The 27,864-nt window shown below is 51.8% G+C and overlaps 1 protein-coding gene and 1 pseudogene across 1 annotated transcript; one reads left to right on the top strand and one right to left on the bottom strand.

Moving 5' to 3' along the window:
- Positions 1 to 770: 770 nt before the first annotated feature.
- On the bottom strand, positions 771 to 12,971 carry ISX (intestine specific homeobox). Its single transcript, XM_036235879.1, has 5 exons — positions 12,899 to 12,971; positions 11,764 to 12,177; positions 3,934 to 4,085; positions 2,051 to 2,167; positions 771 to 1,186 (listed from the first exon to the last, which is right to left on the bottom strand). The coding sequence occupies exons 1-5, from the start codon at positions 12,969 to 12,971 to the stop codon at positions 950 to 952; spliced, it is 993 nt and encodes a 330-aa protein (XP_036091772.1). The 3' UTR covers positions 771 to 949.
- A 14,326-nt stretch (positions 12,972 to 27,297) lies between these two features.
- LOC118614672 lies at positions 27,298 to 27,413 on the top strand (annotated as a pseudogene).
- The last annotated feature ends 451 nt before the right edge of the window (positions 27,414 to 27,864 follow it).

The raw sequence follows: 27,864 nt of genomic DNA, 5'->3' as shown, positions 1-27,864 counted from the left end.
GCTTTCACTCCCTTTCAGAGCTTCCTGATCACCCTGTGAGGCAGTCAGGGTGGGCAGGCTGTTTTTCAAATGTCAACACTGAGGATCAGGCAGGGCGTGGGGTTTGACCAAGGCCTCACTGCAAGGAAACAGCAGAGTCAAATGAAACTCTAGGCTTTCCAGGACAGAGGCTGGCCTTCTGGCTGGGCTTCTTGCTCAAGTCCCAGGAAATAAACCCTGTCTTACTCTACAATCGGACCAGAAATGGCAATATCCTTCCCCAATTCAACAGAATAACCAAAGACGCTAAATTCTGTCTACGATTAAAAAATTTTTCCCGTATTTCTCTCTGTGTCTTTAAGACATTCACATCAAAGCCATACAGAATGTTAGACACGGCCAATTGCAAGGTCCCTGGCAAATGTTCTGTTTGCAGGGAAAGGTCAGCACTATCCCTCTGACCAACCTGGACAGAGCTTGCAGGGGGTGGAGCCTCAGTTGTTCATGTCAATATCCAGTTCCATTTATGGAGCTCTCCGTAGGGGCTCAATAAATGCGTCATGAATGAAAGAACAAACAACCTTTATGCCTTGGTTCCCACCATGGTTCACCTCTCCAAAGCACAGGCCAGGAGGGACCTCGGAAATCATCTTCTACAACTTGCCTCATATTACAGGTGAAGTCCAGAGTGGGCGAGTGCCTGGCTGGAGGTCACACAGCACGTCAGAGGAGGCGCAGGTGCAGGAGGATGGCCTCCTCGTTCCAGAGCTCGTCCTGAGATCCGACGCAGCCTCTTGGCCACCTTGCTGTTGAGTCCGATGCCCCCTTCCACGGGCCGTGCTCGGGGAGGCTTCCTGGGCTGTGGGCCATCTTTGGGCCATGAGGTGGACTTCTTCAGAGGCCCGGGAGCCGCTTGCCTTAGCTTGGAGAGGAGAGCGGCTCCCCTGGGGAGAAGATGTCCCTCTGATCCCTACGTGGAGGTGGCACAGATGCTGGCCCCCTGGGGGCGCGGGGGTAGAAGGAAGCAGAGCTCAGGAACACAGGCGTGCTGGGCGAGAGGGCCCGGGAGCGACCGTGTCTCCCATGGGTGGCGCGGGAGGAGGGCGATCCAGGCAGGGAACCAGGTGGAGGCCGGCTGACTGCGAATGGGTGGATAACGCCCCATGGGAGGAGCCGACCTGGACAGCGCAGGGGGCAGCAGGGGTCCCTGTCACGAGAAGTCAGGAGAGAAGTGAGTCCTAAGCTTCACCTCGGACTGTGCCGCAGCAGCCCCAAATTTTCCTCCATGACGTGGGCAGCTCGGGCTGGGTAGGGGGCCCGTCTGGGGGGACGCGTGTGCCCAGGGGGCCAGAAAGCCTGGTCTTCATCCCACCATTCACAGCAATTGCTTGATGTGGGAACGTCACTTTGCTTCTCATTTCTGCATTAGTAAACAGGATAAATAAAAATAATTCTGCCTCATAGCCTCGCTGTGGTTCTGCACAGACCTGCCATCGTAGGACTGTCTTATTTTGCGTGATGCCGTCTCCCCAGAGCTCAGCATCCGGTACACACTCCAAATGTGCGTTTACTCCGTGGACAGCTGATACGCAGGGAGCTCTTCCTCGGTGCCAAGCATTCTTCACGCCTCCCTCATTTTATCCTCGTCAAAGCTATTACTGTCCTTCGAGGGGCACCGTGACTCTACCAGGCCACCCAGCAGCTAGGCGCAGAGTCAGACCTGGGTGTCTGATGCTGGAGCCAATGTGCGTGACTCCTACACGCTGCCCTTTACTTCATGACTCTTCCGTCGGCTGTGGGGTTTGGCACAAGCGATACAAGCCAGTCCCCACAGGAGGAAAGAGCACTGTAATTGTCACTCGATAGATGAGGTCATGGGGACAGAAAGAGACAGTGGCTCGTCCCAGGTCCCGCAGACGTCCAGAACACCCTTGGCCATGCTCTATCTAAAAGAATCCCCCTTGCACGTTTGACTATAGACGGCCCTGATGTGTTTCCTCCCACCTGGGTCTGGATGGGATTTTCCCAAACGGCGGATCCCCCAGCCCCTCTTGGTGCCTCTGCTACTCACACCCACGTCCAGATTTGTGGCTGGGGCCCAGGTGGCCTCACTCGGCTGTTGTGGAGCCCCAAGGCTGCCCATCTTCTCCTGCTTCCGCCACCTGGCTCTCTGATTCTGGAACCAGATCTGGAGCAAGGGGGAGGGAGGATGGAGGTGAGCAAAATGGTTTTTTCTCTATTTAGTACCTTCCCAACATGCATCATAACCACACCTTCCAAGATACCAGCTCTTTACCGTTTAGAAGTTCCATAGCATCAAGGATTTCTTTGGCTCTGGAGGTCAGCTTCCTGAGAGGGGGTGGGGATCACGACTTCCAATGCCTACAGGGCTGGGGGCTCATTTGACAGTGAGGCAGCTGGGTGCCACATAACTGGGTGGGGTGGAGTCTGTGGTGGACAGAACCTAAGGGGTCAGCCTCTCAGCTTCAGCCAACAGCCACCATGTGGCAATGTGAGCCTAGCCTTGCAAGCACATCCGATTTCTAAGGCAGAAACCGTAGTTTTTATGTGAAAGCTCTGCATTTTAAAATACTATGCAGATCAAATAAAACCCACCGGGCTATTTCCACCAGTTTTGCAACCCCTGAGGCCCTCTTGGCATTCCTGGGAACCTTGGTAGTTCTCTGCATTCACAAGCACCCTGACTGTCTCTGACACGTGGCCATTTGTACTTGGTCAGTCTGCTGAGACAGCCGCTGAATTCTGCAGAATTCTGAGCTGCAGGTGCTACCTGCTTAGCTGGTGACTGCTTCCAAATGGGAAGAAAAAAGGGAGAAACCTAAGACGGATGTGGTCTTTAGCCAGAAGAAAAGTAGATTGGGGTAACAATGAAGAGTAGAATGCTAACCCGGGTCCTGGCACAGATTTTGAATTCGAACGAGTCCATCACATGTGTTAACAAAAAAATATAAAATAAAATGAATGACTCAGAAAACTGTGAGAAAGGGGACTTCCGGTCATGGACTTCCTGCACCAACTGGATTTGGGTTTGCTAGAATGGTGCAAGCAAAGCTGAGGGAGTCCAAAGAGGGCGGGACATGCCCCGGGGAGTGACAAGGGGCCATTGCGTCTCCAACCGCAGGTGAAGCCACAGACGCTAAGGCATAAAGGAATCAGAGTACAGATTCGGCCGTTGGTGCTGAAACCGGGTCTCGGCCCGTGCATCCAGGGTCCTTCCCACTTCTCTGTGCTGCCTTCAGAGTGCTGCCCGTGGCGTCCAGATGGGGCTTGGCAAACGTAGGCCTTAACGGGCTGAATCTGGCTTGCCACCTGTTTTCAGATGGCCCATGAGCTGAGAACAGTTTTCACATTTTAAATGGTCGGGGGAAAAAATCGAAAGAAGAACATTCTGTGACACATGCAAATTATACGAAATTGACATTTTAGCGTTCATCGATAAAGTTGTGTTGGAACACCTCCATGCTCGTTGGTTTACCTATTGTCTGTGGCGGCTTACGTGCTGCAATGGCAGAGTCGAATAGTTGTGACAGTCGACCACATGGCCTCCAAAGCCTAACATAATCGCCATCTGGCCCCTTAGGGGAAACGTTTGTTGACCCCTGGTCCAGATCGTCAAGACCCATTTTGTGCGTGGGGCGGCATGGGGAATGCTGTTCTGGGACCGTGGCCGAGTGGAAAGGAAGGGCATGGAAGCAGATGCCAGTGACAGCCCTGATGCCATTTCCACCCCCCGCCCAGCCCCGAGGAGAGAAGCTATCTTATAACCATGGCAACCTCAGTTCCTGGAACACAGTGTTTGTTCAATATGACAGTCCTCATAGGACCAAGCCAATGGAGAGTTTCAGATAGGGTGGCCCCAGAGGGTCCAGGGTCCATAGTTTCACCCATGCCCCGGGGCCACGGAGGTGGGGCTGAGGGCGGGCACGGCTGTACCTGCACCCGCGCTTCCGGGAGGTTGATCCTGGCTGCCAGCTGGTTGCGGATGTGGATGTCTGGGTAGTGGGTGAAGTGGAAGATCTTCTCCAGCTCGTGCAGCTGCTCCGTGGTGAAGGTGGTTCGGATCCTCCGCTTGCTCTTCCTCTCCTCTGGACGGAAGATGGGTCGGCTTGTTAGTGACCTTGGCATTGGCTTTGCGTTGCCTCGGTCCACCCTTTTGACCTCCGCGGACCACTACCAAGTCTTGACACTTGGCCCCTTGTGCTTGGGGTTGTATAATATCCTTTTTCTTAGAAACTCTGCTCCTAGGCTGGCTCCCTCCCGTCTATCCTGGACAGTGAGGTCAAGATAACTTTTTAGAAACTTCTCTGATTATCCTCCCACTGCTCAGATGCCTTCAACGTCTCCCCCTTGTCTACAACGAGGGATGGCAAACTATAGCTTGTAGGTCAATTCCAGCCCACTGTCTGTTTCTGTAAATAAAGTTTTATTGGAACAGAGCCCCACACATTGGTTTATGTCTATGGATGCTTTTGTGCTATAACTGCAGAGTTGAGTAGTTGCAACAGAGACCATATGGCTTGCAACACCCAAAATAATTACCACCTGGCCCTTTACAGAAAAAGTTTGCCAACCTTGGTCTGCAAAGGGAAGACTGCAATTCACAACAGTCAGCCCCTTACAACCTTTTTTAAACTACCTGTCTGGCCTCATGTCCACTCAGCGCTGGCTACATCGCTCGTGGGCCCCACTGCAAAATGAAAATGCGGGACCCTTGTTCAAAAAAGAGGACGAAAGCTTTTTCCTTTCTTCTTCAGTCACTCTCCTGACCTGTCAGGGTGTTTCTTTGTTTGCTATTTAAGGCCAGGCTCCCTCAGGCAGAGATACCGGCAAGGTGAGTGTGGACCCTCACTGGGACCCAGGGGCCACCCTTGGACTTGGTGCTCGGGAGTGTGTGCTTGACCTTGACCTTCCTCACACCCACATCTAGCCCACCCTAGGATAGAGGAGGCAGTGGTTACTGGCTCCAAGTGGAAAAACAGGTGTCTGAGAGCCCATCCCGGGGAAGAGGGGGTGAGCATGGATCGAGGATCTAGGCCCTTAGTGCGTACTTCATGGTCTCATGGGACTTCACTTACACAGCACAGGTTCAACCGTAAGAATTATTAAGAATTTCAAGATAGTGACCACAAGCACTAAACCCCATTAAATCCTATATGAGTGCAGTGCCCCGTGTAACCACAGTGGTCACACATATGCCCATAATGTCAGGCATGCGTGTGTGTGTGTGTGTGTGTGTGATGGGGAGATCAGCTGTTTGATTTGGACTTGTTAAATCTGAGAAGGAAACTATTGACTAGACAGATGCATATATATTTGAAGTTCAAAGGGAAGCCCGGGGCTGAGGTTCAAATTTGGGAATCGTCGGCATGTATTTGGGCTTCGCAGCCATGGGAGTAGATGAGATCACTTAGTCAGGAAGTGCAAGCGGAGAAGGAGGGGGGTCGAAGAGTGAGCCCGGGGCCCCTCCACCATTTGGAGGTTCAGCAGCCAACGAGAAGGGGCGGCCTCTGAGGCGGAAAGAAAACGAGGAAGGTACCGTGATACGGACGCCCAGTTTCAAGGAAGAGGGCTCCGCTGTGTCCATGCTGTGACTAATCACCACGGGCACAGAAGAGTGATCACGGAACCTGGCTCTAACGACAGACAGCAGTCCCTGCAGGAGAGAGACGGTGAGGGCTCAGGGGCGGTGGGCGGAGGAGAGAGGGGGAGGCGAAGCCGAGGGGGCGGCAACTGCGGACGACCTCTCAGACCTCTCAGGAAGGCGGGCTGGGCATGTGGAGGAAGAAGCCAGTTGGTAGCCGGGGAGGAAATGTCTGTGTGGTCCAGGGGATTTAAGAAAATCGGCCCTCGTAACGTCACTCAATAAACTCCTCAATAAACATTACCCCTGTGTCACAATTTCCTCTAATTGCCACATATCTCTAGGAAAGAGAGTGTCCGTCAGTCATAGAGCCGACCTGGATGGCGTTGGGGAAACTGGAAAATAGGGGAAGTGAGAGGAAGGGCAGACAGGCCCGTGCCCATCTCTCTGCCGGTGTCCGGGGAGGAGGATGGCCAGTGGAGAGGAGGGTGCCCCGGAGCTCCAGGTGGCGACTCAGAGCGGAGAGGAGCTGCCCACGGTGCACAGGGAGGGATGGGGAAGGGCAGTGTGTGAACGGTTGGCTCAGGAAGGATGAAGGTCCACACTTCACGTTTCCCACCGCACGCAGGAGGAGGCTGCTTAAGGGAAGGGGTCGAGGCGGGCCAGCAAGGCTGACACTGGGTTACAGACTGCTGTCGGTAGAAGAGGGAGGGGGCCTGGGAGAGAAGGCAGAGCAGCATACTTGGAATGCGGAACGGAGAAGAAGGGGTAACACAGACTCAGCCCAAGGAATTTTGGACCTCATTGAACACGAGGCTGGAAAGACGAGCTCATCGATGGAGCTCCCCATGCACGAGATAAGAGTCTCAGTCATCGGGAAGGGCCGGGATCTTCCCCAGTTCATAGGGGACGATGGGGGTGTCGGGCCCGATTTTCTAAGCCATGGAAAGAGCCCTGGATTAGGAGTGAGAAAATCCATGAGATTTCTGTCTGGGCCCAGCATCTCCGGACCCAGCAGAGAGGCCCAGAAGCCGGCGGCCACAGTGCAGCCCTCCGCGGCGCTGGCCCAGGGCTCTGGGGAGGGGCTGTGGGGTGTCGAGGACGCGGAGGAAGGTGGCGGGGAACCGCTCTTCTTTTCAGCTCGCTCCTCTCCCCGTTATTAATAGTGAAGCCGTGAATCACACTTTAGTGGGTCTTCGAAGAGAACGAGTCAGCGGAACTTAATTAAACCTGAGCCGTTTAGCACATCGATCATAAGAAATACACAATTTACATAGGTGATTAGGCCACCTAATTACTAACCGATGTTTCTCACGCTTGGCGCTCTCCTCTGATTGCTCCCTCTCTGCGGTCCGTTACTGGCCCGGGCTGCTCCGGAGGCCCCGGGGGCTTTGCCACTGGGCGACGTCTCTGGAAATGGGCCTTGTCCTTGTCCTCCTAAGGCAGGGGGTTCAGTGCGGAGGAGACCCAGGGCACCCGTGGGGACCCTCCCGCAGGCTGGGGACGTCTCCCGGATCTGCCAGGCGAGCTGCAGGGCAGGCGTCTCCCAGGGACCTGCACTGGCCTCGTCTCTCCCGCCTGGTCATGGACTTCCTCCAGTCCCCTCGTGCCCACGGATTCAGTGCGACCACCTCTGGGAAGGCTTTGCCGGCGTCCCCAGTGGACCACACCCCCCCTGGGAATCACCGTTGTCGATGTGCTTTCGCCGGTGATTATGGGAGGGTTGTTTGTCTCCCTGGCTGTCGGGTAGGCGAGGGCAGGGGTGTGCTTGTGACCTGCTCTCTGTATCACCCCGCTCCCGGCGGACGCCCGTGGTGGCTTTCAGACGCGACCCTTTGGATGCTTTTCTCCTTTAATGTGGGCTCACCGCAGCGACTGCGTAACAAACGGAGCGCAGTGGGGGGCGAACGGAGGGCGGCTCTCGGGAGCTTCTGGGCTTCCGCTCGGCTCTTTCCCTCTCGGATTGCTTACACTGAGACGCCACCGCTGCTTTGGGAGGACACTCAAGTGGCACGTGGAGCGCTCCACCTGGGGAGAAAAACCGAGGCCTCCTCCACCGGCTGGCGCCAGCTCGCCAGCCGTGGGCGCGAACCAGCCGCCGTGCAAGCTGGTCCTGCACTGCGGCCCAGCCTTCAGGTGACGGCGGCCCCGAACAACATCTTTGCTGCAGTCTCATGAGGACCCCCTCAGCCAGAACCACTTGATCCGTGGAGAGTCACCCCCAGATTCCTGATGCACAGAATCGGAGTGAGGTAACACATGTTGGCGGTTATCTGCGGCCACCAAGTTTGGGACAATGGTCGTGCAGCAGTAATGTGCCGGCCGCTCATTAGACGGTCAGCAGTTCGCGCCTGGCTGCAGCTTACGGCGTCCGAATCGCATTCACATGACAGCCAGTGCCGTGAGCGCCCTCTCTCCACGCAGAGGTCTCCTGATACGCCGGGGTCTTGCCGTCACAATGACGCTGCCGGTGGCCCTCTCGCAGCCCTCGGATCTTTCTGTGCTCCAGATCGGCTTCCTACTGCCAGGATATGTACTTCTGGGCGAGGAAGCCTGGCCCATTCTGAGAAGTATCGTTGCTCCATTTCCCAAGGCGTTGAAGCCACGGTTCGACACAGTGGTCCCTGGCTTCATTGCAGTCCTTCCTTCTTTGTCTCATTTGACTACTTCCTGGTTGGCGTTCTCTGCACGTCCCAGGTAACCTGCTTGTGCTCAGGTGCTTTCCTTCGGGTCCGCGTTTTGGGGAACCCACACGAACGCAACGCTTCCTTGCGAGCAGGGGGGTCAAACCTTGCCCTTCCGTGCATTCCCACAAGGCATAAGACTGAGTCAGGTTCTCATTTCCAGAACCAGCATCCAGGCGCCTCCAGCCCTGTGGGAATGTCCCCATGGCCAAGTTAGGTTGTGGCTCTGGTGGCAGGGGCAGGGAGAGCGTGTGTCTGGTGGAGGGAGAGCAAACCACACTTACCCTGGGGGAAGTACAAGCCTTTCGCTCTGTGTCCTTCGGCCCTGCTCCTGTCTGCTCTTGTGAGAGCCCCGGATCTACCTATCTGTGGGCCAGAGCCATTAACGAGACACACCCCAGGCCTTGGCCATAGCCCGAGCCTGGCTAGGCTCCTTCTCTCAGGGCCTGGAGTGGAGCGGAGCCTCTGCCTTTGGTTCCAGGAGGTGCAGGGTGAGGGGAAGAAGTGAGAGGAGGTGGAGGAGAAGGATAAAGAGGAGGAGGAGGAGGAGGAGGAGGAGGAGGAGGATAAAGAGGAGGAAGACAGGGAAGCCAGGAAGAAATTGGAAAACGAAGGAAATGAAGACGTGAGGGAAGGCTAGTGGGTTGAATTGTGCCCCCTCGTTCCCCAAGCATGTCCGAGGCCTAACCCAGTACATGCGTGCCTGACCTCATTGGGACATAGTATCTTCGTAGATGTAACTAAGGGTCTTGGGACGAGATCCTCCTGATTTCGGGTGAGCCTTAGATCCAATGACTGGTGTTCTTAAGAGAGAAAGGGGACGGGGACCTGACACAGACCCCGCAGGGAAGACCAGGTGACAGGGAGACAGAGATTGGGGCGATGTGTCTATCAGCCAAAGACGGCCAGAGATTGCTGGCAGCCACCGGAAGCGGGGAGAGAGGCACGGAACTGGTTGTGACGGGATTGACCCTGCCAACACCTTAGTCTCGGACTCCTGGCTCCGTACCGTAAGAGTTTACATTTCTGTCGTGTTAAGCCACTCGGTTTGTGGCAATTTGTTACGGCCACCCCAGGAAACCAACGCCAGAAGGGAGGAAGGGAGGAAGAAGAGGAAAAGGAGAAGAAAAGAAGGGCGGACCGAGGCTTCTAAAGGGCAAAGGTCGGGAGGCATTTAAAGGACAAGAAGGGTTGGAAGTTGGAGAGGAACGCCATGTGCCTGGAGTTTAGTGAGTGAAAGACAGGGAGGGTGCGATGGGACGTGGCCCGAGAGACAGGAGGGCCGGTCTGGGGAGGATTTTTAATGTCACACCAATGGGTTAGGAGTTGATCAACTACAGCCCAAGGCCGGATCCAGCCCTCTGCGTGTTATTGTAAATAAAGTTTTATAGAAACATAAACGTACCTGTGCATTTACATATTGCCTCCTTTTTAGCTGTGTCAACAGAACTGAGTAGTTGCAGCAGAGACCACATAACCATTAAAGCTTGAAGTTACTATGTGGCTTTTTTTGCAGAAAAACTTTTCCGACCATTGCTAGAGGATATTCCGCAAATCTCCAGAATTCCACTGTGACCCTGGCCGCCTCCACTACATAAGATGGGCGCAGGTCAGCACTAAAGGTGCCTAAAGGGGGTGCTGCCAGGCTCTCATTGCTGCTGACCCCACCCCGCTCCGGGTGAGTGGTCACTACGCCTGGTTCTATCCATCGTCACCGTCTCGGCCCCCAGCTCGGCCCAGAGTAAGCACTCAGCAATTATTCTCTGAGTGACCGAATGGCTCATGAACAGACGAGGGGATATATCTGGGTCCCCCGAAGGCCAGAAGGCCATACCGGTTTACCCACTGAGGTGGTCTCTTCCTTGTCCATCTTCCTCTCCCTCCACCCCCACCTCAAGTGCCACAATTTCCCTGCGAAGGGCCATCAGCGGGACAGCGGCAGAGATGGTCTCTCTCTTTCCAGGGTCGGAGCCTCCAGTACAAAGTAATTTCCTCCTGATCGTATCCCCCTTGACTTCAGAGGGTCCCCCAACCTCAGGGGGGTTTCCTCTCTCAGGAGGAGTGAGCAGTCAGCTGGGCTCAGCGTGCTTTCAAGTTGGGAGACCCTCTTGGATTTTTCCATTGGCTTGAGACCTGGGAGGGTCCAAGCCTTAGATTATGAGGGTCCCTGTGAGACTGGAAAGACGTGGGGAGTGGGTCCCTGCCATGAGACACCAGGGAGGCAGAGCAGTGACCTAGGGTGGATAAATAGCCTGGCCCCAGCTCTTGTAGGTATTGGATCAGTCAGGGATACTACGTAGCTGCAGCAGGAGAGACTGAGGTTAGACTCCCAGAGGAATCATTACTGCGAATGCTCCTTGAATTACCTGAACGATAGTAACGAACTTCCAAACAGTAAGCTGGGGACCCTTTCCCATTGACAGACTCTGCTACAGGGCAACCCGTCAGCTCCCTGGGGACATGTGGCCTCCAGGGTCTTCCTCTTGCTTGCAGCTGAGCACCACCCCACCCCTGGGAGACTCGGCTGGGAGGAGGGAGTGGGCTCTGTGTGTGGTAGGAGGACATCCCGAGATCCCCTGACCTTCCTTTCCAATCTTTCCTTGCATTAAAGGGATGGAAATAGGGAGAGAACTGGGAAGCTCGTGTGAGACACTCAGGCTCGCTGGGGCCATCAGACGCCAGCGGATGCTGGAGACAGCACTGCCTCGGGTTTTGCCCAGGATAAAGCCAAGGGCGGAGGTGGAAGGGGGCTTTCCTGAGAGGTCACGCAGGCCAGGGCAGAACCAAGACCGCCTGGACTCTTAGCAGGATGTGTGCGTCCACTTCAGGGCCCTTCCTCAAACCGGCTGTCAGGCAGGGGACTGAGAGCTGGTCATTGTTATTTGGGGACATGCCCTGGTAGGGGGGCACTGGCCGGGGAGGGGGTGCGGTGGTGCTCAGGGTGGCCCGATGCCCAACAACGCTTCAGAAGCTGTGCAGGCTGAACTCCGCTTAGGAAGAGAAGGCTATGCCAGACCGAGCAGGTGTTTGGGGGCAGCCAGAACCAGGTCCGGATGGCGGATCTTCTCCTTACTACCTGTGCACCCTGGGGACGCCGTCCACCTCTTCTCTTTTGCAGATGAGTTTCCACATCTGTCAGGTTATGATTATGCCTTTCCACTGAAGTTAAAGAGGAGGCACGCACGGCCTCCAGCACAGTGCCTACCGCACTGTAAATGCTGAATAAATAAATGGTAACAAGCATTCTCGGGGGAGCCTGGTTACAGAAACAAGCCCTGGCCCTTGCTTTCTGCAACCAGCTGAGCCTTGGGGTCACATGTGAACAACCACAGTTCTGGGCTAGATAGAAAGAGAATTAAGGCACCAGCCCAGAGCCTGGCATCTCTTTGAAAGTTAGAGCCCTCTCTTCTGTTGATATGGAGCAGTCTCCTCTCTGCCTGTGCCCAGCTGGGTCTTAGAGACTCAGGAATGGATAAGAAACGACCAGAAGACACTCACCGTGGGGCTGGTCCTGTGGGGGCCTCTCTGGCCTGGAGCTTGCAGGTGCTGCTTGCCCGGTGCCCTGTCCACCTGCCCTGTCCGGCCTGATCCTGTCCCTCCTCTCCGCAGGCCTCTTCAAGATCTCCTCGATGGAGAAGGACAGGCCCAGCTTCTTTGGGCCTTCATAGCACCCCGAGTTCTTCCTCTCCATACCCCTGCAGAGAGCAGGACTCTCCGTGAGTGGCTGTGAGGAGGGCCGAGGGGACTCTGAGTGTGCCCAGGGCGATGCTGGCGGAGGGTGGCGTACTTCCTCCCCTGAACCTTCTGGAATCAAGAGGGCGAACAGAGGAGGAGGACGAGGAGCCTCATGTCGGATTATCCAAGCACGGTTCTGTCTTCCCGGGGACTTCCATGGGCCACTTCCAGTCACCCCTTGGAATCAACGAGGAAGGTCACACGGGAAGAGCTGGAACAGGCTGTACCCTGCATCCACAGGCGCAGAGCCCATGCCAGTACGACGTAAGGGCGTCGCCGCGACCAGACTGGGTTTGGTCTTCCTGCGAAGGTCTTCCCCAGGTGGTCGCCTGCACAGTCTCCAGCCGAGGCCGGGGGTCCTGAGGTCACTGCCAGTGGGAAACAGGGCGCGGAGCTGGAAGGAAGAGGAAGCCTGCCCGAGGGGAGGGCTGGGCGGCGTGCCCACCTTTGCTCTTTCTCTGCCTTGAGGCCTTTTCCCGCCGGCTCCAGGCCTCTGGAAGGCTGGGGTGCCACCCTTGGGTCTCAGGCAGCAAAATTTGTTCTGGGCCACACCGCAGCTTGAGGGATATTCCCCGAAACCCTCCTGGACTTCTCCTAATTTTGCCGTCCCCTCCCCCGCCCCCCGACTCCAGAATCCGCCTTCTGGAACACCTGTGCTTCCGCTGTTCTGAAGGCGGAGGCTAGAGTGGGGTCACGGGGTCGCTGTCAGGCTGTCTGTGTGATGGGGCCAGGCTTAGTGCTACTGCCTGGGCCTCCCAGGCGTCTCGGGCCTGGCCCGGACTTTCCTTCCTTCTGTCTCTGACATCACTTCAAGTACCTCCGCAGGCTTCTGGCCCCGGCTGCCTCTCCTCGCCTTTTGGGACGCGTCTTGCTCGGCTTCTGCTTGTGCGCCCCTTACCTGCCTCCGAGACGGCACGGAAGGGACCCCGTCCCTCTGCCCAGTAAGCTGTGGGCTGGGAGCCGACAGGCATGGACCTGCCCTTGCCAGGAGTTCTGTTCCCAGTGACTGTGTAACCAGGGAGGAGGGGGCAGTAAAAGGGCTGATAAGGGGAAAAAACTCTCCACCTTCCTTAAGGCCAGGGATGCAGGTGTCAGGGGAGAGGGGTAGGGGCAGCGGGGAGCTAAAGGATGGGTTTGGGGGGCCCGTGAGGGGCCGTGCTAGGGAGCCGACCAGGCTGGAGAGGGATAAGGGAAGGCAGGAGCAGGATGGCAGGAAGTGTCCTTAGGCCCAATAAAATGTGTTTACTCAGCCAGGAGAATTTATGGGTCCTGTATAGGCTGGAGGCTGGGCCAGGGCGCAGTCTGCTGGGCGTTGGCCACAGGCCATCCCTCTCCGATGTATTTGCCAATATCAGAGCAGGAGATGCCTTCCAAGGCCTTATGGTGTATGTGGGGAAACTGAGGCCCAGACCCAGGGGGTGTGGTGGGTGTCATGGCACAGTCTGTTCTAAGTACGGTGTTGGGGAGCTCTGGGACGCCATGCTGGCCACAAGGAGCCAATTTATACGAGAGTGATAGATTTCCCGGGGGAGACCGTGAACGTGAACTGGGATGTTAGAGTCTAGACCTCTCTCAGTGGATGGGGGTGGCGGTGGGGGGCGGGGGGGGGCGGAGAGGGCTGACCCCAGCTCCTTGCGGAGGGTGAGTCAAGAGCGGGAAGGACTTACCCTGAGCTGGGGAACGGGTAAAGATCACCTGGTCTGTTTTAAGGGCTGTGCCCCTCGGAAGCGCCAGGCTCTCCGAGCCAGCTGGCGGGATCCTGGGCTCTGCCGCAGGAACGAGGAAACGGAAAACCTCAGGAACGACGTTGCTCTCTCGTATTGTAGTCGACGTAGTTGGCCATCCACTCAGGGACCGCGATCCTTCCATCCGTGATGCTGCCGTCCTATCACGGGCTCTGTTTTCCAGGGAAAAGGAGAGGGTAGAGGGAGGAGGATTTTTTAGGGGATTTTCATAGGTCAGAAGTGGAAGCAGCTCATAGAACAGCTGCTCGTAGTTTGCGTCCGGGATGAGTCATATGACCCCGCCTAGATGCAAGGGGGCCGGGAAATGGAGCTCCCCTCTGGGCCAGGAAGAAAATGACCCAGTTTGGTGGGTGCACAACGAAGCACCTGCTGTATACTCCTTGATGTCAGGAGGCCCGAAGTCTGGCCCACCATTGGCTCGTTAAAGGTGGGAGTTTCCTCTCACTTGGGGTAGAGAAAACTGTGATGGATACTTGCGGTGGCTGGTACAGAGTGAGGACAGGGACATCGGGGGCCGAAGCGGCCAAAGCAGTAAAGGAGGGGAGGAGAGAGGATGGAACGGGGCGGGGGGGCAGGTGCATTCACTGCCTCTCACCCGCCCAGCGGCCCAGTCCACCGGTGTCGTTCACACCATCCTCCCGAGAAGCGGAGTGGGGGGTGTAAGGCTACACAGCTGGCCAGCAGCACTGTTCCATTCCGGGCACATCCAGCCCTAAAACCCACACTCTGCTCCCTTCTCCATAATCCCTAGAGACCCTCCGGTCCAACCCTCTCATTGTACGGAAGAAGAACTGAGTCAGAGAGAGAGCTGCGCCGAAGAGAGTTACACCCGTCGTTTTGAACCCCTCGTTTGACTTCCTCGCATCCTCGCCTCCAGGAAGGTTAAGAAAACGTCCCTCGTGGTGTGGACCCGGACGCCCACTTTCCTTCCGGACCATCGCCCCCACGGTTGACCGCAGCGCTGGCTGCCACACGCAGGCTCTTCCCGCGAATGTCTCTTGAGCTTCTCCTACATGCCAAACCCTAGGCGCCCAGAGGGACCTGCATCCCGGGGTGTGAGGAGGCGAGAAAGTGGCTGCAGATGTGCCAGCGAGACAAGGTGGCAAGTGGCCCCTGGTCACCGATGGGACCTTGCGGGAGTTTATAGGAGTAAGAGATTATGTCACCGTTTGGATCGAAGAAAGATTTGACGTGGAGGGAGGAGAGAGCACGGGGAGTCGTCACCCACAGGTGCCCTCATCTCATCCACTCCGAACACACAGGCACACAGAGACACCTGCGTGGTGCACTTTTGCGAGCTGAAATGATAGGAGAGGGATTTTATTTTCTGAAGAAGCGTTTAGGAGGAACATGCTAGAAAGGTAGGTTGGAGCCATCTGTTCATTTATGCACACATCAGATATTTTTTTCAGCACCCACTATGAAGTGCCAGACCGTGAGTGCTGTAAAGATAGTTGTGATAAAAATAGACGAGCTCCCTCTTCTTACACCGAAAATAGACAGATAATAAAAAGATGACAAATAAATGCCCAACGTAACTTCCACTCTTGTTACTGTTACAAAGAAAGCAGAACGGGCTGATGGTCTAGAGAGAGGCCAGGCGAGGGAAGGTCCTTGAGTTTATTTCAGATTCGAATTTTATCCCGCAGGCAATACGGACCCATGGGCGTTTCTGTGAGCCATGGGTCGTGAAGATCAGGTGGGTTTTGCGTCAGAACGCGGTGTCAGGACGGGCGTGTGACCACTCAGTAACCAGGGTATTGACTGCGACGTGGGGAGAGAAGCAAGCGAGGAAAGAGACGGGAAGGAAACCCACCGCTCGAGAGCCTCCTCTCTTCGGTTATCCTTGACCTTGCCTCGCATTGCCCCCAGCGGGCCCATTTCCAAAGCCTTCTCCAGCATTATCACCTTTGATGCTCACGGCCTCCACAGGGAGTGGGAGTCATCAACCCTGTCGTACAGTCGAAGGGACTCGGGCCTGAAATGGGAAGTGACTCGCTCAAGGTCTCTCTGTTGGCTGCAGAGTCGCAGCTTGTGCCTGACCTTCTACCATCCGGTCTTAACCTTCTCCCACCACTCCACCCTGCCTCTCTGAGTCGTTGTAAAATCCTGAGTTTTAAGAAGGAGCGCCCGACGAAGCATCTGTATGGAGACCCCAGTCGGTTGGTGACTGAGAGATTCGAGGTCTGTGGGGGAGCCAGTCTACTCCCCTCCAGAGCAGGTTTTCAGGGTCCAGCCCTCTGCATATTTGGGGTTATTCGATCATGGCTTTCTGTGCAGAAGCCCTCGTTCTATGGGAGAGTTTATATGGGTGGAGGGATCAGGGACAATGGCATGAAAACAGCTTGTCACGGGATGGCCTGGTGAGAAGATCGGGAGTTCTCAGTGGACCCCCCCTGTTCTTGCGCTATGTGCCTTTGAGACTCGCTCTTGACATGACCTCCTGGGAGGATCGAGACGCCTCAACCTGCCATCCTGATCTCAAAATTCTTTTTTACCCTAGATTCTGTTGGGAACATTCGTAGCTGTCCCCATAGTCTTTCCCTTACTTGGGAGTGAGAACTTGACTTTCCACGCAGGCTGGGAAGATCCTGGAGGCACCGTAGGTGGGGAGTAGGAATACCTCGCACCCAGGACAGAACTCAGAGCTCTTTCCTTTCAGGGTCTGCTAACTAGAGAGGCTGGACCTGGCGTGAAGCCGATTCACATCTCTCCATTAGGCATGTGCCGTTGGCTTGGACTTTGGGTTCTGTGTGATGGTTAAAATCCTCCCTTTATATCACGTGTTTAAAGTTGGTCAGAATAATCTCTGAAGACCAGAAGATCAGGATTGGTGCAGGGCGGGCAGGGTCTTACTGGAACTGCTCTGGAGTGAAAGAATTGTTATGTATGTTATGGTTCCCCATATATAGATCATATCTCCTTGTGAACAGCTATATTAAGCTGAGAGGACAATTCTTTACTAATGGATTTATGGAGTCTAATATTTCTAGGTGTTTATGCATGGCAAGGATCAGGGAAATTTTTCATTCGATCCTTTATTCAGGAAACATCCATCTGGTGCCCGCTGTGTGTCAGATACTAGGCTAAGTATTGAGTAAGACCAATGTGGCACCTGCCCCGTTGAGGTTATAGATCAGAGAGGAGACACAATAAACAAGCAGACAAGTAGATAAAATAATTTTAAATTATGGTAAGCAGTTTGAAGTAGACAGTATTGTAAATTGCATTACAGTTAGCCTGTCTTATTTATTGCTATGTTTAAGAAGGCGGTTTTCAGGCAGGGACAAAGCGATAATATCCCTTCCACCTGAACCATAGGTATGGCCGTGCTTAAGGCTATTAGAATTGACGATTGCACCTCAAAGAATTGGGATATGGCAAAGAGAGGAACAGAACTTTCAAATTGGTGGAAATTGCTTTTTTGAACATCTCTTGAAACTCCACAAGATGCCTTGGGTTTACCTTCTCACCCATTACGTACGCAGTTGTTGGAAAATTAAAACTAGCTTTGTGGGCTCATTTTAATTTGGGCCATGTGGATTTTGTCATTGTGGTTCTTTTTTTTTTTTCATGAAGTCTGTTACAAAGCAAAAAAGAGAGAGAAAATTGGAAAAGAGACCAAGACGGAAGCTGCGGTGTCTTTTGTAACTTAACACTGGAGTGACATCATTACTTCTGACATATTGCATGGGCCACACAGACTGATGCTGACACAATTCGGGAGCGGACGATACAAGGGTGTCGATACTGGGGCGGGGGAGATTGTCGGGGTCACCTCGGAGGTGGCTTCTGACAGTGTGCGTGGGAGTAACTTAAAATTATCTAGTAGCCATATTAAAAAAAGTGAAAAAAAGTGGCCTTAATTTTAATAATATATTTTATTCACCCAATGTATTCAAATATTTCAGCATGTAATCAATATAAAACTATTGAAATTGCCTTTTTTTTTTTTTTGTATTACGTTTGAAATCCGATGTGTTTTACACTTACAGCTCATCTCGATTTGGACTTGCCACATCTCAAATGTCCAGTAGCCCAGTTATTTCTAAACACACATGTGATCTTTTGCTTTTATTATTTTTTATTTTTAAATGATTTTATTTTATTTTTAATTATAATTGGAATATGATATTGTATCAGTTTCGGGTGTACAATATAGTGATTAGACATTATATAGCTTACAAAGTGATCACCCTGATAAACCTAGCACCCATCTGACACCATACATAGTTATTACAATGCTATTGACTATATTCCTCATGCTATACTTTATATCCCCATGACTACTCTGTAACTACAAATTTTTTCTTCTTAATCCTTTCTCTTTTTCACCCAACCCTCAACTCCCTCCTATGTGGCCACCATCAAAATGTTCTTTGCATTCATGAGCTCGTTTCTGTTTTGTGTTTTATTTTCTTTTTTTTAGATTCCACTTATAAGTGAAATAATGCGGCATCTGTCTTTCTCTGACTTGTTCCATTCAGCACAATACCCTTTAGGTCCATCCATGTTGTTGCGGATGGCAAAATTTTATTCTTTTTTTTATGGCTGACTAATATTCCCTTGTATATATGTACCAGCTTTTCTTTAGCCATTCATCCATTGATGAACACACAGGATGCCTCCATATCTTGGCTACTGTAAACAATGCTGCAGTGACATACAGATTCACATGTCCCTTCGAATTAGTGTTTTGGGTCTCTTTGAATAAATACCCAGAAGTGGGATTACTGGGTCCTTTTTTTTTATCTCTTGTTATAGCCTTTGTTTTGAAGTCCATTTTGACTGGTCTAAGTATTGCTCCCCCAGCTTTTTGTTTGTTTCCATCCACATGAAACATCTTTTTTCATCCCTTAACTTTCAGTCTGTATGTGTCTTTTGATCGGAAGTGAGTCTCTTGTAGGCAGCACATGTAAAGGTCTCGTTTTCTTATCCATTCAGTCACCCTATCCTTTGATTGGAGCATTTAATCCATTTACATTTAAAGTAATTGTTGCTAGATATGTAGTTATTGCCATTTTATTTATATTTTTTATCTTTTTTTCTTTTTTCTTCATCTTCTTAAAGAAGTTTCTCCAGTATTTCCTATAATACTAGCTTGGTGGTGATGAACTCCTTCAGCTTTTTCTTGTCTGAGAAGCTCTTTATCTGTCCTTCGAGTCTACATAATAGCTTTGCCGGGTAGAGTCATCTTGGTTGAAGACCCTTGCTTTTCATCACTTTGAATATTGTGTGGCAATCCCTTTTGGCCTGCAAAGTTCCTGTTCAGAAATCAGCTGACAGTCTTATGGGAGCTCCTTTGCAGGTAACGAACTGCTTTTTCTCTTGCCGCTTTTGAGAGTCCCTTTGTCCTTATCCTTTGGCATTCTAATTATGATGTGTCTTGGTGGGGGCCTCTTTGGGTTCATCTTGCTTGGGACTCTGTGCTTCCTGGCCTTGTATGTCTATTTCCTTCACCGAGTTCGGGACGTTTTTAGTCATTATTTCTTGAAATAGGTTTTCGGTTTCTTGGTCTCTCTTTTCTCTTTCCGGTATACCTATGATGCAAGTTTTGTTATGCTTGATGTTTCAGAGGCCCCTCGTAGTTTTACGTTCTTTTTTCTCGTTGCTGTTCTGATTGAGTGTCCTCCGCTACCCCATCCTCTAAATCACTGATTCGATCCGCTGCTTCATGCAATCTGTTGATTCCCTTTAATGTATTCTTCGTCTCAGATACTGCATTCTTCATTTCCGACTGGTTCTCTTTTGTGTTTTCCATCTCCTTTTTTATGTTTTCTACCATTCTGTTAAAGTTCTCACTGAGTTCATCTACTTTTCCCCTAAGTTCATTGAGCATCCTTATAGCCAGTGTTTTAAACTCCGTATCTGGTAGATTGCTTGTCACCACTTTGTTTAGCTCTTTTTTTGGAGCTTTATTCTGCTCTTTCAGCTGGGACATGTTTCTTTGTCTCTCCGTTTTTCCTGACTCCCTGTGTTTCTTTCTATGTATTAGGTAGGGCTGCTATGTCTCCCAGTCTTAATGGAGTGGCCCTACATAGTCTATGTGCTTTGAGTCCCAGTGGCATAGTCTTCCCTGGTCACCTGAGCTGGGTGCTCCAGGTGTGTCTTTTGTATGGGTTGTGTGTGCCCTCCTGTTGTAGTTGAGCATTGGTTGCTGTTTGTATATCAATGGGAGGGATTGACTCTTGGGCTGATTATTGGTTGTGAGGACTGGCCATGGCCAGTGGAGGAGCTATTGTGCAGGGCCGACTCTATAGAGCAGGAGTCACTTTAGCATGGCTCTAGTGCCTGCCCGGTCTGCCCTTTGGGGGTGTCATTCTTAGATGTGACCCCGTGTGGTCCTACAGCTCTGACTGAAGCTGGCCACTGGGTGTGCAGGCTGGGGCCTCCTAGGAGGGGCTCTGCCACTGGTCAAGTTCAGCTGCAGCCTGTGCCCTGCCTGGGACCACCTGGCATGAGGCACTAAGCAATAGCAGATGGCTGCCACCCACATTGGGCTTGGATGTACCTCAAGAAGCCAAGCTGCAAACTGAGGCCAACTGCTGCTAGTGCCAGGCTAGGGGCTGCTCAGCAAGAGGTATGTGGCATGCCGAGGCCAGATGCTGCTTGTTTGAGTTTTGTGACCCTTTGGGAGATTTTAGGGAAGTCTGCAGCATGAGCCAAGACAGGCACTGTTTGTGTGGAAATGGCTTGGGTGGGCCCACTCACTGGGAGAGTGGGGTCTCAGGCTCAGGGAATCACCAGGGTGGAGCTACCAGTGTTAGCCAGGTTTAATGGAGACTCAGATATGGTGGCCACTTGTGTCTGCAAGCCAGGCAGGGGAGGGCTCAGCAAAGGAGCAATGCCCTCTATCAAAGAGAAAGTTGCCCCTCCAGCTCTCGCCCCAAAGCCAGACAACCCAGTTCTACTCCAATGTCCCTGGCACTTCCCAAGGTGCTTCCCAAGAGCTGGAGCTCAGAGCGAATGAGTAATTCACCAAGTAAGTCCATGTGCACTGACCCTTAAAAGGAATGTCTGTAGCTCTGGAGGCCCATCCTCTCAGCCACAGACTCTGCTGGTTTTCACAGCCAGGTGTTGTGGGGAACTTCTATTCCTGGCACTGGAGACCTGGGCTGGGGAACCCGGCGTGGGGCTGAGACCCGTCTCTCTCCCAAGAAGACTACCGCAGCCGAGATATTTCTCTAGATTCTCAATCGCCACATGTGGTTGTGGGACCAGCCTGTTTTGCATCATTTCTCCTCCTACCAGTCTTGATGTGGCCTCTTCTGTGTGTTCCCAGGTGTATGATGTCTGTTCAGCTAGACCTCAGGTGACTCCTATTGATGGCTGTTCTGCAGTTTAATTGTGATTTTGACGTGGTTGTGAGAGGAGGCCAGCACAGCATTTACCTATTCTGCCATCTTGACCAGAAGCTCTCTACACACGAGCTCTTGTCTGAATGGACCCAAAGGGTAGATCTTCCCACTTTGTAAAGGTTCATTCTCTATTTCATCCAAATGATGGACCTATTTATTGGTTTACTTGGTATTCCAACTAAACCATCTGCCAATTTTCTCTTTTATAAATTGCAAGGGTGATATTTTGTATGAGGAAGCCCTTGGGTTTTCAGCACATTTGTGTTATACTTTTGACCTTTTTATGCCACTTGTACAAAAATTTGTCAGGAACAATATAAGAAATGCACAGCAATGACTGATACTGGCCTTTGACTCAGTGGAGGGAAACTAATTATGTGGAGGGAAACTAATTATGTGGAGAGAAACTAATTATGGGCTAAACTGCAGGGGCTCAGTATTAATCCCCACCCTGCCATAGGCAGTTACACAGATCCTGAGCCTTAGCACAGTGTGAGGGCTGGTGTCAGAAGAAACCGTGTCCGGATAAACCAGACCACAATTCCAAGCAGAGCACAAGAGCCATGTGCTTTGGTCCCTGCTCCCTTTAACAGATATTTTATGACTTGAAAGAATTTTGGGGGGAGTTGGATGAATTGCCCTCTGTTATATGAGAAACAGGGAATTAAAAGTCTTTTCTATGCAGATAACATGGTTTTATTGTCACCAACCAGGAATGGCCTCATTACTGTCAGGAAAAAATGGCTCAGGATGAATCGCTCCAACCCCTCAATTGTCATTTTTGGCAGATGTCCTCCAACATTGAGTTGGCTTTTATTCAACAACCTATGAATCACATTCATTCATTTAGTCACTTAAGGCTACATTTTCCTACGAAGCCATTTGGGGGACTCACCAGGAGATGACATTTGCTTAACATTAGGTATCTGTGGGTGCAGTATTAGGGTTTCCCCAAGGCCTTCTTCGGAGATTTGTAAAATGAACTTTGAAAAAGTTTTTAAGCTAAAATTATCACGGCTTAACTTGATGGACTACGACATTATTTCTTGCTGTGGGAACAGATATAGAGTTGTTCCCTTAAGGAAAACGGCTTCTCACAGGTTTTCCCACAGGTATTCTTAGAGGCATTCCCACAGGGTTTCCACAGGCATTCTCCCAGGCATTTCCCAGGTATTCCCACAGGCATTCCCCAGGTATTCCTTTAGCTTCCCTTTATGCAGATGTTGGCCACTCGATTGATTGTAATGCACATAGGTCTCCCCTCAGCTGGGAACATAGACTGTCTGTGTAGTAGGCTGCTTCTTACTGGAGACTAGATAACTTCAAACCATCTGTTAACCACATGACATCTCTGAGGAGATGGAGAGAAACACATTCCCCAGAATTCCCTGATGGAGGGAGCTGGGTCTTGCTGAGGCTCACCTGCTGTTTTCCTTAAGCAAACACCAAGCCAGGAAAGGCCCACATCTCTTGAGCAACTGGAAAGTTTTCCAAGATTTTTAATCACTGTCGTGCTGACCACTTATAGGTGGTTGTGTTCCTGTTTTCTCTGTGGCTCCAAGGAAGCTAAGTTTAAAAAAACTCAGTTAGCCTTTTGGATCTTAGACTGTGCTGGACCTCCTTTCCCTCACCCTGGTTTCTTGATCTGTGTATCCCTTTAAAGTATGTGCTGGGTTGTCTGTATTCAAATAAGCCTCCTTCAGCCTTTTTTGGGGGTGAGGCAGATATGTAAACAAACACTGGTATGAAGCATGGGACAGTCCACCTATCATCCTAAAACAGCTACTGAGTATTGCAAAGGACAAAAACCCAGGTCTCCTGACTGCCTAGCTGGTGTTTTTCTTTCAGACCACAAACTAGACACATGGGCTTAACAAGAAGAGTTTAGCTGTTATGGAGGGAGCGGACAGAAACTCTGGATAAAAGGTAACCAAAGAGTTTTAGATACACTGGTGAATTTCACACCCAGGCTGCTGAAACCTGAGGGGCCTCAGCAGAGGCAAAGGAGAAACTGGCCATGGGCACAGGGACGCAAAATTCAGCTGAAGGACAGCTCTTAGCAAAAAACTGCAAACTACGTGGGGAGATGGATGTTGTCAGAAATGGGGGGCAGCCCAGACCGGAGGAGAAGGTGTTCCCCCAGTCATGCTCACCTGGAAGCTGGCCAGGGGTAAGGGCTGGAGTATTCCTGGCAGAGGGAACAGCCTGGGCAAAGGCCTGGGGGCAGGAGGGAGCCTGGGAAGCTTGGGGAAAGGCGAGAAGGTTAGGGTGGCCGCAGTCTTTGTGTGTTCTCTTGCGTGCTTGCACATGCATGTGTGTGCATGTGTGTTTATGCACGTACTTGTGTGTATGTGTGGTGTGCATATGCAAGTGTACACTTGGGTACAGGTGCCAGGCCCAAGCCTTTCAGCCTGGCAAATAAACTCTCCTTTATCTGCCCTCCGCCTCTGCTTCTATCTCTGCTCCAAATCTACCTGAGTGAGTTGTTGTTTTTGAACGTGCAGCATATCCATGGGTGTCTTTCTCTGCCTTCCCTGGCTGGGTCAGGTCCCTTCCTCTGTGTCCCTCAGCACTCCACACTTCCCACTGGTAAAATAAAATAAAACGGAGGCCAGGTGTGAAAATCCCCCAAGCAGACAAAAGTATTTAAGCCATGGAAGTAAAACGAAATCTAGCTTATTTCATGAACATAGGTGACGCTAGGCTTAGATTAGTTCTTGTAAATACCTCTGATAGCTATAAAATTTGTTTAAGTCATCTTCCTCAAGTAGTAAAACATAATCACTTTGAACCAATCCCTGCCATCCGGAAACCCCCCAAAGCTGACATGACTCCCTCACTTCCGCTCTGTAAGTCGTCTACAACTTCGTGCTTCTCAGCTCCAGACCAGTTTTGGGTTCGAAGTCTGTGTTCACGAACAGTTTGTTTCTCGCTCAATAAAACATTTACAACAAGTAGGGCTTTCTGAGCGGTCCTTTCGACACCACTATTAGTTTCCTCGTGGGGCGCCCTGCACCGTGAGGCCCTGCAAAGCAAGGTCTGTGGCTACTCGTCTTTCATGCCGCACACCTAACACAGTGGCTGCCCCACGACAGGTGCTCGGTGAGGGTCAGCCGAATGAAAACACGTGAGTTAGCACGTCAGTGAGTATTTCGTTCGACTGCATCGTCACAGAATATAGAAAAGGAGCCTTAAAAACATAAATGTGTCTCTTTTTTTCCTGTCATGTGAATGGAGTCCCCGAGCTGTCAGGCCAAAGCTGTGTCGACAGGTTCACTATCACCACGTCTACCTGCCTCAGTACCAGCTTCATCCTCGAGGTGACCTCACAGTCCAAGCGAGCTGCTGGGGCTTCAGGCATCGGGTCTGAATTCCAGGTGAAAGAGAAAAAGGAGCGGTCTCTCAGCTCGGTCAGCCCCCTTCTCAAGAGCTTTCCTGGAGGGAATCTGACCTAATGACTTTATCTGTTATCTCATTAAACCTCCCTTCTTAGTTGAAAGTAGGCCTAGGCAATGCAATCTTTAACCCGGGAACATTGCCACCCCTAATAAATCAAGGCTCTGTTGATAACAAGAAGGAAATCATGAATATGGGGCTCACAACCAGTAGCCTGCACTATGGCTCTTAATTGGGAGCTAAAATGAGCGAGTCCTCGACAAACCTGGAGAAAGGAAGCGAGGTGGCCTTTTTGGTGACAGACTTAATAATGAACACATGACACGCTGGAGCAGAGACGTGCAAAGGTGATTTAATAAGACACAGAGCCTGTAACCCGTTAAGGTGTGTTAGTGTGAGCGGGTCGGTCAGCCCCTGGGACCCAGGGAAGACCCTCGCGGTATCGATGTTGGGGGCGCCTCTTCCTGACCGTGGGGGGTCAGGGAGTGGGGCAGGAGGAGAATTTAGCAAGTGGACTTGGGTTATTTTGGTACCATTGGGAACACCACCCCCTTGAGATGGGTGTGTAAGCGATCGCATGTGAGTCCAAGTCTCCGTCGCCATCTTGGGGTGTGAGCTGCTATCAAATTAAACGGCTCAAACCCTCAGCTCACACAAGTGGCCACGCTGGCATTCAAACACACGAGTGTCGGACAGACGCTGCAGGCGATCAATGCCATGAAGGCGAAGAGAAGCAGAGGAAGGCGATGAGCGTGGGAGGAAAGGGGCCCGGAGAGCATCCCGGGAAGAACGGGAGCATAGAGGTCAGGGCGCTGCTGTCCTCGCCCCGGCTCTGCCGTCGACTTGCCTGCGCGTGGCTGCATCGCTGCGACTCGGTTTCCACCTCCGTGGAATGAAGGCATTGGACTCGCGCAGTGACTAACAACGGCACGGATCACCGAGTGGGCGCCTGCCGCCTTTGAATCTCCGCTCAACTCTTCCACTGAGCAAGCGACTTGATCTTTCTGAGCCTTGGTTGCCTTGTCTGTAAAATAGGGAGGAGGCAGGTATGTCTCGAGGTGGCTCCAAGGAGACGGTGCACGTAAAGCGCCCGCACAAAGTAGGTGCACAGTTGATAGCGGTGTCTTCGTCTGCATGTCCCGCTGGACCAGGAAATGCCATGCTTTCTTGATAATCTGCCTCTAGCCGTCACTGCTGCCAACTCCAGACTCCCTTTGGCAGCCTGTCTCCCTGGTGACAGTTGCTATGATTGTCTCAAAAGTTCAATGGCTACCACCCATCATGCAGAGGCCCTCCGCACTGCTGTCTGGAGTCCCTTTAACCCACAATTTATTAGGTTTGTTGTCCCTGATGACTTCTCAAACGAGCCCATAAATTAGAAATATTAGTAACATGTCTCTGGGTCTTAAACGGGTAACTTGTGTTATGGGGTCCACTTATGGACCAATTATGATCAATTGACATTTCTGTCTGCATCACCATCCATCAGGGCACAAATGGCTCTCATCTTGGTGCTCTGGGGTTGAAGGCAGACATCTGCTGAGGGGTGGAGGGTCACGTAGCTACAGGGATCGGAGTCCTTGCTTCTTCTGCACCCATATGCTACATCTATTCTCAGGTGTATCACTTAGATATGCTTCACATCCCGTTGCTCACTTTCTGCATTCTAGAGCTCTCTCTAGGTGAGTGATTATTCATTCATTCATTCATTTATTCATTCACCCCTTCCTTCTGTCTTACCTGCCTTCTCTCCATCCTTTGTTGAATGTGTACTGAGTACCTCTTTGGATACTGAGTACTTCTTTGGATAAGTCTGTAATTGTATCAGTAGTGATGACAAAAGATGATGATTTAAAAAACCCTCTGTTTTTGAGTATTAATATGTGCTAGATTTTCCAGAGAAGGAAACAAGCAGTAAATAACTTGTCCAAGATCAGAGAGGTTAGTTGACTTGTTCAAAGCCACACAGCAAAGGAGAGGAGCCAGGGAACTTCAGATAAGTTACTTCAACGCTGTGCTCCAGTCTGTTCTTCTATGGAGAGAACCCATGTCACAGAGTTGCTGTGAGAATTGAACACAAAAGTTTTCAAATGGTGTTCAGCCAATGAAAAGTACTCAGGTTGCAGTAGTTGCTTCTGTCAGCTCGTTTCGTTGAAATCTCCTAAAAGCCTCATGAGGAAAAGGAGACACAGAGTATCTTGCCCAAGGCCACCCAGCAAAGAAATGACAGGGGGTGGGATTTGAACCCAGGTCCATGCTGCTCTAGAGCCACCGCACTTCAAAACCACTGTATCTTCCAGCTCTCATCCTAAAATCCAAAGCCGAAAGTGGCTATTAACAGACACAGAAAGAAAAAAAGTGTGTGATCTCATTTCCATATAGAATCTAAAATAGTTGAATACCTAGAAGCAGAGGGTGGAATGGTGGTTACGGGGGGCGGGGGAGGGGTGCAGAGAGGAGGGGCAACGGGGGAGACGTCGGTCCGGGTGCAAAGTTGCGGTTGCGTAGGACGAATTAGGCTAAAGATCTAACGTACAGCGTGGTGACTGCAGTTAGTGATATCATAATGAACACTGGACTTTCGCTGAGAGAGCAGATTTCAGGTGCTCTCATCTCTCTCACACGCACGGTAACTATGTGAGAAGATGATGTTAGCTTGACTGTGATGATCATTTCACTACGTATATAGTGAGTCTCAAAAATAAATTTAGGATGTGGTTCCATAATGTAGTGGTTAGCGCATCTGCTTTACACGCGGAAGGCCCTGGGTTCGCGCCCCAGTGGACCCACAGTCCACGGTCTATGGCCATGCCACCCTGAACAAGCCCGATGTCCGATCTTGGAAGCTAAGCAGGGTCGGGCCTGGTTAGTACTTGGGTGGGAGACCACCTAGGAAGACCAGGTGCTGTAGGCAGCCTCCATGGTTTCTTCGATGGAAGGTTAGATTACTCTTCATCCTCTCACCCCCAAAATTAAGGAAGATTTCTTGTTAAGGAAGACTTTCTGGAGGAGGTTACTTTGGGAGTAGAACTGGGAGAAATTACCTGCGTGGCAAGGGATGGGGGGCAGCGCCACACGGTGGCTAAGGACACAGGCTATCGAGTTAGACAATCCCAGGTTCACTTCTTAATTCTGCCACTTACCAGCTACGTGAGATTTGCCTGGTGATGTCTCTGGGCTCAGGGTCCCTCGTCTCTTAACTGGAACTTGTGAGGCCTGTGTCACAGGCGTGTTGCCCGGTGCCCGGTCGGTCCCCCTCGAGGCATGCTGTTATTACTCCCGAGGGTGTACAGGGTGGGCGGCCGTGCTGTGGCGGACGCTGTGGCTGCCTCCCCACTGCTCGTTGCACCCTTGTCCTGTCGAGC

This window comes from Rousettus aegyptiacus, unplaced genomic scaffold (genome assembly GCF_014176215.1).
Source record: "Rousettus aegyptiacus isolate mRouAeg1 unplaced genomic scaffold, mRouAeg1.p scaffold_m13_p_2, whole genome shotgun sequence".
Taxonomy (NCBI): domain Eukaryota; kingdom Metazoa; phylum Chordata; class Mammalia; order Chiroptera; family Pteropodidae; genus Rousettus; species Rousettus aegyptiacus.
This window is presented reverse-complemented; position numbering and strand designations above follow the sequence as displayed.

Coding starts and splice junctions, on each gene's coding strand:
- ISX (XM_036235879.1), bottom strand. CDS start 12,971: ATGCCTGTCGGCTCCCAGCCCACAGCTTACTGGGCAGAGGGACGGGGT. Junction 2,168..3,933: donor TCCCGGAAGCGCGGGTGCAG/GTACAGCCGTGC, acceptor CCCTTGCTCCAG/ATCTGGTTCCAGAATCAGAG. Junction 1,187..2,050: donor CCACAAATCTGGACGTGGGT/GTGAGTAGCAGA, acceptor TTCTCGTGACAG/GGACCCCTGCTGCCCCCTGC.